This window comes from Euprymna scolopes, chromosome 4, assembly GCF_053919585.1.
Source record: "Euprymna scolopes isolate OS-2025 chromosome 4, ASM5391958v1, whole genome shotgun sequence".
Classification (NCBI taxonomy): Eukaryota; Metazoa; Mollusca; class Cephalopoda; order Sepiida; family Sepiolidae; genus Euprymna; species Euprymna scolopes.
This window is the reverse complement of record NC_136485.1, coordinates 94,463,953-94,477,300: the sequence shown is the minus strand read 5'-3', so window position 1 is coordinate 94,477,300 and position 13,348 is coordinate 94,463,953. Positions and strand designations below refer to the sequence as shown.

General features: G+C 32.1%; 1 protein-coding gene across 1 annotated transcript in view; it reads right to left on the bottom strand.

Annotated features, from left to right (window-relative positions):
* LOC145268924 (uncharacterized) overlaps positions 1-13,348 on the bottom strand; it is a 156,935-nt gene that overhangs the window by 91,608 nt on the left and 51,979 nt on the right. The window contains exon 2 of the mRNA XM_080124589.1: positions 1,476-1,640. Coding sequence (XP_079980715.1) covers positions 1,476-1,640 — 165 coding nt within the window. The remainder of the gene's footprint in view (positions 1-1,475; positions 1,641-13,348) is intronic.

The following is a 13,348-nucleotide window of genomic DNA, read 5'->3' as shown; positions in this document are numbered from 1 at the left end:
GTGTAGTATTCTGATGCTACACTTCGCTTTTTCTGTCCTCTGTCAGTGAATTTTTATGTTTGTTTCTATCCGGATTGACCCTTTTTGGGAAGATGGATTTTCCTCACATTAAAAACTGACCTTGTTTCTAACTGTCCTCGTAGGAAGGCAAGTAAATAGGAACTTAACTAAAAACTGAGCACCTCCTACAAATATTTAAATATTAATTTTTTTTTTTTTTTAAATATATATATATATATATATATATATATATATTAAATACTATACTATTCGCACACGTGAAGCAAAAAAAAAAAAAAATCATATTTCACATTTTCGTTTTTTTTATTTTAAACAAAACCTTGTTTAATTCACCATTAAAAACTAAATAGATAAAAGTGCACACGTTACCTATTTGTTTTTTAACTATATTTTTAAAAGTTGACCAAAAATAACGCCAGATTGCTTTAAAATTATATTCTGATAACCGAATGGCTCTAGTTAAGCTAATTATGTTCTGATAATATGAGCTCCAACTAAATATGTAAGAACATTTTTTTTTATATTCATATTTTCATTTTTTTTTTTAATTTTTAATTTGTTCTGGAATAAATAACAACAAAAAAATGTTTGTTTACAGTAAAGTAATTAATATCAGCGATAGTAGCTGCTGCTACTTCTACAGATCATTTTATATACTTTTTTAAAAATAGAACGATTTTTTCCAGGTATCATGATTTTAAATTGCTCGGTACCACAAGAGAAAGCTGGTTACATTTTTATTTTTAACGGACAAATGTAGTAAAAAGATTGATTTATTTAACAGTGGGTGTCCGAAGAAATTTTTTTTCAAAATTTTCAAAACTCGTCATGTTGAAGTTTTTTTTTTAACACAAAAAAATGAGCTGTCAAAAGAATTTGGGACAACCAAATCTATTAAAAGTGATATCTCTTCTCGTTAATTTCCAAATTTTATGACAAAAAGAGAAATGCGATATGACCATTTTCAAATCAGGGGGGGTATCATTACAAAATCTTACTGAAAACGCTGTTTTATGATGTTAACATTTTTATCACTTTATTCGCTTAAAACTCTTAAAATATATAACGTACATTATTATTTATTAATTTATTTGAAAGTATATTCATTTTCGAACAAAACGGTGGTATTTTGAAGACTTAAGGTGTTTTGGTTTTTAAAATATGACGATTTTAGCAGAACTTCCTTGAAATCCGTAATTATTCAAAGCGTTTTATCATCCGTGTGTATTGCTACTGAAAGTTATGAACTTAGAAAGATTTTAAAGAATTGGGGCAAGGGTGGGAGTTTTGCAATGGTCAAAAGTTCAAAATGACTTGTAAATATGAAGCAGATCTGGCAGAGATATTCAATTTAATAAAGGAATAAATAAACAATTTAGAAACTAGAAATTAAACCTTGTTAAAATCAGACTTATGATTTGGATTGTTTAATCAGAAATGTATAATAGACTTACCTGTGCATTAATAGAGGCTTGTGATTGCATTAACCACTGCAAACAATGAGGATGGCCAGCATATGCAGCAAGATGAGAAGGCGTTTGTAGGAACTGAGAGTTTCGCATATCACACTTTAAATTCATTGGTCGCTCATGGCAGGATATTTTACGTAAACAGGCAAGCTAAATGAAAAAATATATACATCATAAAATATAAACTGATATGAGCTACCAAACTATATCAAAAAGGTATGCATTTTTCAAAATTAGTCTTGTTTGAAAGTGGTAGATTAAAAGCGACATCAATCAATTTTACTTAAATACATTTAAAAGGAAAAAAAGTATTTGTTATGTATTATTGTCTTCTACTTTTTCTTCATGTTATTCCATTTACAACCTCAAAGATTGAACTTGTTTTGAATATTGTGTTTTTTCTTTTGGTTGGCAGGGTATATATGAAATGTCTTTCTGATGAGAGTTGGTGTTTGAAAAAAAATGTTATGCTGTATTGTATGTCTTGAAACAGCTGTAAACAATTTTAATACATTTTTGTACACTCTTCATTTACAGTATGCTTGAAAATAATTTAAACAATCAGCTCTTTTTCACTAACTACTGAACTATAGATATTTGCAAAAAGACTTTATCCCTTCTAAAGCACACTTATTTTTTCAGATTTTATGAATGATTGATAATCTTTTTCAAATGAATAAAGAAAACCAAAATCTGTTCAATAATTATTTCTCCTTTTGAAAAACCTGGGATGAAAGGACTTTTGTATAATTTATAATCTCCTTTGCTGCACTGTTTGAATTTATTAAACTTATAAAGTCTATAACTTTAAATTTGTTTTATTATAATTTTCTCATATCAGAAAATTAAAAGAAAACAATTATACAAGTACTTTAAAAAAATCTGAATTAAAATTAATTGTACTGAAATAGAGAGAAAAATATTGGAATTATTAATTCTGATTCAGATTCTTTTAAATTTTCTAAATAATTACTTATACAAAGGTCGTTCCAAAAGTAATGCCTCATATTTAACTCAAATAGTTAAAGAGCTATGAAGATGGGAGTGGTACCATTAACACCATTCCCAATTCACTTTTGCCAGCAATAAACAAGGGCCTTAATGCCTTAGTTGTAAAAGTCAGTATCTGCAACCTGATCCATTTTTCAGTTATGATTACAGAATTGTTGTCAGGGAAATGCTACCTAGATAATGTGTTCTTTAGGTCTGAATAAGTGAAAGTCTGATGGTGCCTGATCAGGAGTATACTGTGGGTGAGACAGCACTGTCCAGCCAAACTTTATCACACATTCTGTGGTCTTCAAACTTGTTTATGGCTTGGCATGATCATATTGCAAATTGAATGTTTCCCTTTTCTCTGACCTTACAAGGGTAGTCCAGGCCTTTAAGCTTTGTCAACGTTTCAACATAACGGTCAGAGTTGAAAGTCAATCCCGGTTCCAAGAACTCCAGAAGATCGTGCACATCACTTTGCCTGCAGATGTCTGCATCTTGAACTTCTTTGCTAAAGAAAATTAGTAGTGCCATTCCATTAGCAATATCACATCATTTTTTCTTTACATCAAATAAACTCAACTCAAGTATTATTGAAAAAAAAAACGATAAAAACAAAGAAATATTATCTTTAGTTTTTTAAAATTGGTCCATTAGAACTGGAGTTATGACCATTCAAAGTATCAAAAAATGTATGATTCACTGGACAATTTCTCTTAAGTCACTTTTTTTCAAATGCATATAAGCTTGTGACTGAAAATGGTAGGAAATTTGTACAATTTACAGACTAACCCATCTTTAAAAGACTGTATCTTCAGGTATTTTCAAGATATGATGAAATTTTGAACATATAATACCATGAAGGTTCAGATGGCTGTATTTACAACCATCTCACTTGGTAACTTGCATACTAATTAGCATAATTCAGTTTCATTTTAACGGCTTTAACGACATCATAAAAAAATGAAGTAATTGGCTTGGTTTCTCTACTTACACAGATGCAGCTGGTAATATAACACATAGCTTCTCTATATTTCATTCCCCATCACAGACAGTTACGTTTCCGACACATTTCCAGACCAGCAAGATCAACAAGCCTCACTCCTAGATTTATCTCTGACCACAGTTCCTGATCATTGTGTAACAAATGCCCATAGCCCACTTGGGAATGCTGATCACGCAGTGATAATATTAGAAATCGCCCTAAATTCTCAGCCAAAGCTGAAGAGTCATTACTCAAAACGACAAGGTATTATAAGAAGGCTGATTGGAAACCATCAGGGATCTCATCAGAGATGCCCCACAAGGAAATATCTTTTCTGTTCCTGCAGAACAGTGCATAAATGAGACTACTGAATAGTTCAAAGCAGCAATTGAAGCACATGCAGAAGTTCTATAGCAAACCCCATTCTCTCTTATGGTTTACTTCTACTTGTGTAGCTGCCATTGCTCAAAGGCAGCATGCATACTGCAAATTTATCCGACATAAGTCCAGTACAAACAGACAAAAGTTTATTAAAGTTAAAAATAATTGTAAGAAAAAAAATAGTGACAGGTAAAAGAGAATACACCGAAACCACCAGAAAACACATCGAAGGGAAGAAATTAGGAACTCGTGATTTCTGGAAAATCTACAACAGTGTAGTAAATAATGGGCAATCAACAATTCCCCCACTATCCAACAATCATGAGGTTGTTTGCACGGCAACTGAGAAGGCTAACATGCTTGCCGGACGGTTTGATTCAAACTCCACATTGGACCCAGCAAACCACTTCCTCCCTGACTTTCCTTTCCAGACAGACGCCACACTAGATGATCTGAAAATCACCTCTTTTCAGGTGCATTATATCATAAAAAGCCTAGAGACCTCAAAAGCATGTGGACCCGATCTCATCCTGACTTTACTATTAAAAAATGCTTGCTTCAATCCTCTCCAAACTTTACTACAAATCTGTGGGAGCCTTTTCTAGTCTCACACAAAAACACGTGCCCACATCTCAAGCTATATTACTTGTCATATACATACGTGCACACAAACATACATGCGCACATCTATACATGTACATATATTCACGTTTGCGTATATACACTCACATTCACGTGTATACACACACACACGCTAATGTATGCACATGTACACACATGGACAACATCACTTCTCTTTCAAAGGAAATCCTCACATGCACAAAAGACCACTGGAAACAATTATAAAAGCAAGAGCAATAAGCAGCATCTTCCTCTTTTCAAACCAGCTCTCGAGCTGAGAGGTTTGACAAACCAGCCGCCTCCCGAAAGGGAGGCGCGCACCAGTGCTTCACGCCACTCATTACCATGTGGGTCAAAAAGCCAACAGACAGTACGTACACTTTATACGTTTTCTCTCTCCATGAACTGGATTCGCATTCTCACCCTTTCTCTCTCTATATATACAACTTGTCCCTAAGAATACCTTCGCGTAGCTGACTGCTAACATGGCGCGCAGGTTAACTGATGTCAACCCTCTATCTTTGTCTTTGGAATGATAGTCCAGCGTGTACACAATTTCCACTACATTACTCACTCTTCCCACGAATTTGTGAATTTTTGTGCATATATGTTTATATGTATTTGAATAGGATTCTATTTGTATGTTTACATATATATATATATATATATATATATATATATAACTACTTCATTTACTCACATAAAATTAATATACGAAAGTTAAGATTTATGCGTAAACTTTAAGTATTTAAGTGCTCAATACATAGGTAGAGCTAGTTAGTAATTTATAAAATATATATGGCGATTAAGCTAAACTGAATATTCTGCATTTCATCCACTATAGGATTCGTCAGGCTTATGCGCGAATTCTGTGGTTGTTTCTCGTTTTTATATATGGTGAGGATTTTAGTTAGCCAATCAACTTTCTAGTATCCACCGCGCCCCTTCCTATCAGCCAATGGGCATGCATTTTATCGAACAAAGGATCTGTTTTAGAACTAGGTTAGTGGTTTAAAGCAGACGATTTTCCTCCTTTCTTTTTTTTATATATATATATATATATATATATATATATATATATATACATACATATGTGTACACACATACATATATATATACATATATGTGTGATCGTTTATGTATATTTATGTTTATTTAATTTATTTATTTGTTTGTTTTCTATTGTTTTGTTAGCTTTAAAACTAACAAAAACAATAGAAAACAAACAAATAAATAAATTAAATAAACATGAATATACATAAACGATCACACATATATGTATATATATATATATATATGTATGTATGTATCTGTGCATGCATGTGTGTACACATATGTATATTTATATATATAAAAAAAAGAAAGAAAAGAGGAAAATCGTCTGCCTTAAACCACTAACCTAGTTCTAAAACAGATCCTTTATTTGATAAAATGTATGCCCATTGGCTGATAGGAAGGGGCATGGTGGATACTAGAAAGTTGATTGGCTAACTAAAATCCTCAACATATATAAAAACGAGAAACAACCACAGAATTCGCGCATAAGCCTGACGAATCCTATAGTGGATGAAACGCAGAATATTCAGTGTAGCTTAATTGCCATATATATTTTATAAATTACTATATATATATATATATATATATATATTTGAAAAGTATTTATTTTATATGTATAAAAAAAAACAAAAAAACTCAATGCAATTTACAAAAAAATGGCTTCTTTTTGCACACATTATACCAATATATTAATAATTCTTCTTGACCAATTAGAATAAAAGACAAATTCCCCCAAAACACAAAAAGAAAACATTATTTTATTGATTTATTTTTATTTGTTCATTTTTACTTTTTATTTATTTATTTATTTTTCTTTCCTTTTCTCAAGTCAAACCAAAATTGAATCAGAAAGGATTTTTCCATTATATCAAAAAAGGGTGTGTGTAAAATGTTTTTGACTCCTAATGGGGTTATGACACCAATGATTTTGACAATCGTTTTTATAACTACCGGTTGTGGTAATCAATCAATGAAAATGTTCCAAAGTTAGTACAAAAATTGTCGAATTTTGGATTCAATCAGTTCACCATTGGCTATGTCACGAACCGCATTTGATTCTTAACCGCCATCTTTGTTACTGGAAATTACTTCACTCAGTTTCGAGATTGCACTCTGTTCAACACCCTCCCAGGTTCCAGATTCCAACTGTACTGACATACATAAGTTCACATGTAATGTGAACAGACATCTTGCTGCTCAACTCCCTACATAGTACACATGCAACTCATGTTCCTGATAGTAGCCCCCAACAACAAAGTGGCACTGTGCTTTGTTTGGGGTAAAAATGTACTAAACAAGTGAATTATTGTATGGTTCACCGTGAGTACACAGTAAATGAGGCATATAAAAAAATGACTAAGTTCAGCATTTGCCCCCTTCCCCCTCATTTAGCCCCAAAAGTCCCCAGGGGATGTAAAATCCTGGTGAAAATGAATAAATGGTGACGTTTTAGGCCTTAACATATATAAACTTGTGTTCTGCACCATGCAAAAAAAAAAAAAGAAATGACTAAATCCATCATTTATTTCTTTAAAATCAATAAATATTTATTATTAGTAAAGGATTAGTGAAGGAAAATTAAGTAAAAAAAAAAAAAAATAAATAAAAAAATGTTTTCGAATCAGAAATCAAACTAAAATGTTCCCAATTTTGATTTGCAAAAAAAGTACAGATTTTCTTGATTCTGTTTTCCTATTAATCGTCTGAACATGTATATATAATGATGTTTATATATCTCCATATATAATGTTTTGATTGCAGAAATTCCCCTCCGGATCAAAGTACCATAAGTTTGTAACAACAGATGCCACATACAAATTTATTATGTCCAGACTATTAGCCAGTATTTTATGTAACTTTAGAAAAATATTTTAGACACATTTAGTTGTTATAATAAAATCCTACATTTCATCCTAAAAGCAACAACATCACAATCACAGCATCTTTAGAAGAAGTACTTCCTATTTTCCTCCTAAATATTAAGTCCTCCTACCACCCCCAGCCAAGATTGGGAGGAAATACATACATTCTACAAATATTGTGCTCGCACCCTTCAATTATGTTAATATTTCCATTTCCCCGGATTCAAAAATAATAAATTCTTCCTTCATAAATTCTGCCCATTTTCATTGGCTGAAAGCTGACAATTCGATTATTATGGAATCTACCTCTCAATACATAAACAAAAACTCCAGAACTTTTCAAATATGCCGGCATTCTCTACAAGATGCAATCATTAAAAAAAAATAAATAAACCAAATACAAACATAACAGACCATAAACAGAAAATTGATAACCTTACACTTACTTATGCATACATTAACAAGATGCAACTATCCCCCCCCCCCCAAAAAAAAACAAACCATGAAATAAAAAAATAGAAAAAAATATGTACGGAAACTATTGTCTTTTTTTTTTTATTTCAGGTTTATTAGCAGACCTTACATAATGCTATTTTTCATTTTGTTTTACTTTGTTTTATAACGGGGCGTTTTTTTTTTTTACTTTTTATATTTTTTTGACATTTACTTTTAATGAGGGAGATTTCAATTGCATACATATTTTCCAAGGATTAGCTAAGTTTCAATCATGTTACTTATTTTGTTTGCATAGGTTTTCGACTGAGAGAAAGAGAAGAGAAAGAGGAAATAAAAACTGGTGTTAATATTGTTTGCCATGAAATGTTTGTTTTTCTTCAGCATAAAAAGAAATGTAAAAAACAAGAGAGAGAGAGATAGAGGAATTAAAAACTGGTGTAGATATTGTTCGCTGTGTAATGTTCTTTTTATGCCGAAGAAAAAAAAACAAAAAAACAAGCATTTCATTGCAACAACATTATCTACAACAGTTTTTTATTTCCTCTCTCTCTTAGTATATATACTTCCCAACTCTCTCGCTTTTTACATTCCTTAATCTGCCAAAATAAAAAAAAGATCAACGTTATCCACACCAGTTTTTATTTCCTCTCTCGCTCTTTTTACATTTCTTTTCCCGCCGAAATAAAACTTTTCATGGCATCAACATTATCCACACCAATTTTTATCTTCTCTCTCTCCATTCTTCTGTATAAATTCTTCCCAACTCTCCTCCTCTCTCGCTCTTCTTTCACTCTTATTATTATTTCTCTTGCGTGTTTCTGTGTCCATGTGTTTGTTTTACCATGCGGTTCACAATGATAAATTGCTATCATGAAAGCAAAAAAAAAAAAAAATCTACCTACTTTCTGCCTTTACTTATGCATTCACAAAGTGTTGTGAAACAACAACTATAGGAGATGAGGATAAAAGTCCATAAATAAATAAATAAATACATAAACTATTTCGTTCATTAATTAACTTAGATATTTATCTATAATGAAGAAAAAAATTTGCCCCACTAAATCTTTTTTTGAAATAAAAAAGAATGCATTTTGTCTTCGTTTTTTTAGTGGTGGATTTCCTTTTACACAAACTGAACCACAGAAACGCGTGGCCGGGTACCACTAGTATTATATATATAAATGGTTTGTTCCAAAAATCGATAAACTAGAAATTTACACGCCCCGTTTTCCGTGAAATTTTATAAGAGTGACTGTTTATCATCTGTGTTTTTAAATATTAAAAAGTAAAAAATATTAACATATTAAAAAATAAACTTATTTGTCGAGAATACTTTCCGATTTTAGCCGAGCTGATTACCATATATATATATATGTGTCGCTTATTCTGTACTTTAACCCCCCCCCAACACATATACACCTTTTTTAAAGCAGTTTTACATTTGTTCGCTGCTGGGTTGACACCGATAATTGCCGGTTTCGCCCGATCCATGCCTGACGGGAATTCACAAGAATTCGGGCTAAATTATACAAGAGTACCCAACTATTACCATATTAGACAAACTTTGGTACTTATGTAGAGAGTGATCTGGACGTAACTCAGCACACGCCCGTCTTTCCCTGGAACATGGCGTCAACAGCCGGAGTAAGCCGAGCGAGGAAATTAAGCCGGTGTTGCCGATGGAAAACAACTTTCAAAACAAAAAAACAAAGCATCAGTTAAAAATTGTCCCCCTCCCCCATAAACCTTATTTTAACAAACTCGAAAGTACACTATCTTTTTTTCGGAGTTTTTTTTATATAAAAAAATATGATTCCTTTTTCTATATTAAAACTGCGATACTCATTAGCATTGTGCATTAAACTAACAACTTATTTCAAAAAAAAAAAAAAAAAAAAAAAAAAAAAGTTAATTTTCATTTTTGGTCCACCTCCACAATTTTTAACATGGGTAGGTAGTTGTTGTTTATTCTGAAAGCTGTTCTTAACACGAGGAAGGCAGGAGTATTTATTCCAAACACTGTTTTTTACATGGAGAAGTAAGGCGTGTTTATTCTGAAAGCCATTCTTAACATGGGAAGATTGAGGATGTTTATTCCTAATGTCGTTCTTACCACGGGGAGATTGTCGGTTTTTATTCCAAAAGCCGTTCTTATTGGTAATTGTCTATTGATTGAGATTGTCGGACTGACTTCCTCATCTTGGTTGTTATCGTCACAACGTTTCGGCCGTTTTGCCCTCATCAGGTGTTTTGTATCGAACTGGGGAACCGTTTGTTAGGAGTCTCGAACCCAACCCTTTATTATTATTACGGGGGTACCGTGTTCGGACTCCAGCTAGGCTCTGGGACATAGTTGCTGATTCTCTGTTTTGAATGTTACTTTTTACTGCCTTCGTCCAGGATTGAACTCAGCACCTTTGGGTAACTGTAAACTTTGATACAACAGCCGTTCTTATTATTGGGAGGTTGGGGGGTGTTTATTCACGGTCAGATATATTCGGTGGGTTCTTACACTGTTTTGCATAGTTTTTTACTTATTTTCCCTGAAATAAACAAGCGTATGGTTGCAAGAAAAATACGGACGACCGAGTAAGGTTAATAAATATATACTGTTAATCTGGAATACAGGAATGGTAAGAGCTTAGCCAATCAGAATGAGCGGAATAGGTCTGGGGAGACTTTAAAATTTTTGAATAGGAAAACAAAAAAGATGATGTTATGTATATGTTACAAAGTGTGCCAGCACAATATTAGTCCTCGTGCAAAAGAGCAGGACACAAAATGTTTTAAATAATAATAGAATAACAATAACAAAGACTTTCGCTGGCGAGGACTACTATTGACCGTAACCAGTTATACACATTATATTATAAATTTCTCTCCCCATGTTAAGAATGGGTTTCTAAATAGTGTTATTATTTCAGCATGGTAGCATAAGTGCACAAGTACCTTTTATTTGTTATATATATTTGACCACTAAAAAGCACAATTCTACCTTAAGTACAAGAAGTTACAAATACAATGATAACAAAAACGCATGCACTTTGTACATTTTGTTGTTTTTTAACGCTTTTAGTACATGTGTACTAAAAGCGTTAAAAACACAAATTGTTGTATTGTTTGGAAATCAAATTTGAAAAACTTGAAAATAATTTTTTAAATTGACAAACTCAGAATAAAAAATGAAACTTTTTTCTACTTTCGTTTTGAAAGCAGAAAAAGTGTTCTATTTTTAAGAGAATACAAACGGAACTGTAGGCAGCTTAGTGCTGGTCAGCGCATTAGCATATAGCAAGCTCTTTTCCCGCTAAATTCTATATTCTGTAATTTCTATAAAAGATAACATTTTATAGAAATTTCCACACAATTAATAATTATCAAATATTTACATATTATACATGAAAATAATTCTGAAACTATTATCTATATAAAAATGAAGGATACATACCGATTTATCTTATCAATTTTGAAATATTCTTCGTCAACTTTGCTGTCGTAACTTTGCTTCCTGCGGTTGTAAAAATATAAATCAAAGTCCAGTAGAGATGGACATCTATGTTTATTTAGCCTGTAAAATTTCATCCATATCCAATCAAATTTTTAAAATCCAAACGTAGCGTATGAAATGTAAACATTGAAAAAACGTTTTCCTTTTTGCTGTCGTCATTTTTTACTGTTTTTCATATGTAACTTAGAGCATAAAAATATAAAAATATAGCCCTATTTTCTGAGTTGCAATCGTACTCTACATGAATCTTCGAAGTAAATTTCACAGTGCCAGGATACCAGGAATCCTGATAAGCAACAACTATATATTCACCAGTTGATAGTAATTTTGATAATTTCTAATCTGTTTTACTGAAAATTCAACTATGTTAACAAAGAAATAAAACGGTAATTTTTACCTTGTTTCCACCTTAAATTTAAAATGATTACTTTTATAGGTTTTAGGGTATGCTGAAAACGAATATCGCATTTAAATTTTCTGCAAATAAGTAGTTTTCCGGATATTAAGCAATGTCATTTCCTATTGTTATCTCTGGTGGCCATCTTGGAGCGCACAAACACAACCCCGAGAAACTGCGCACTCGCGCATACCAAGATGACCACCAGCAATAATATAAGAAATGACATTGCTTAACAACTGAAGAGTTACTTATTTGCTGCAAATTTAAATGCTATATTCGTTTTCAGCATACCCGAAAACCGTAAGAGGTATTCATTTTAAAGAAAAATGTTAAGGTGGAAACAAGGTAAAAATTTACAAAATCCATCACAATGAAATTCTTTATCGAACCACATATCCTCAGTTTTAAAAAAAATGGTTTTGTTTTAGATTCGAAAAATGGTCTTGACAAGGAGTTAAAAATAAAAAAATATATACAAAATACTATTAGAAACCCAATAAATATCATGAGGACATTTTTTGGTTGGATTTCTAACAGTATTTTATATATTTTAAGTCATTGTCGAGATTTCAAAGACATGAGAAACCATGTGGTTATTTTTCTTGTGCTTGTGTAACGCTCAACACTAATTGTCCAAATAAACATTTTATGTTAAATAAATACACTAAAACCTTATCCAACTAGGTAGAAGAGTAACTTATCTTGCTTTTGGTAATATTTATTTAGGTGCTGATGCACTTATGTTACCGTGCTATTTTTCAAATAGTATTTTCAAGTTCAATTACAGTTTTACAATATCTTTTTTTTTAATTTAATTGTTAGGTGAAAGTACAAAAAAGTTAAAACACCCTTCTCTCTATAATCTCTATATAAATAAAATGAACTCATTTTTTCCCCGTCTGATTTTGACATTAATAGGATTAAAAATCAAGATATTTCATGCAAATATAATATGCACAAACGGCAGAACAATATCTGAGGTGTGTTATAGGCTTATTATTTCTCAAATTCCTCGATAATCTTAGATTTCTATACTTTTTCTGCTGAGAAGTCACGGCCAAAATCGGTTAAGATCAATGGAAGTGGTAAAATATTTTCTCTCTAATAAATTCCTCCTCCCCCTGCCACCACTTAACACCGTTTGGGGATCGTTCACAAGGAACAGTTGAGAAGAGAACACCGGTTTTGCTTTGTAGTTCTTTCATGTGAAGTTATTTAAAATCACTAAACTAAGCTGCAGTGCTCTGTGGCGTAGTGGTTAGCGTGCTGGACAATTCACATTATATTTTCACGTTCGCGCCGACCTACCGTAGTCTTTTTTTTTTTGTTTTTTTTTTTTCCTAAACAACTGGAATGGACTTTTCTTGGTGGCCGAACTGTTAACGTTGCAGATGTTTTTTTTTTTCACACTTTATTTTCCTACTTTTACTCATGACTCCGGGTTTGATCCTTCCTACTTACCTACCATAACATTTTTTAAAACTCCCCCCCCCGTCCCGGAAACAAACACTCGGGCAACGCCGGGTACCCCCGCTAGTATATAATAATATAAATTTTCTTTGTTTTATTCCTGAGATTAATTCATATCTACTTAAT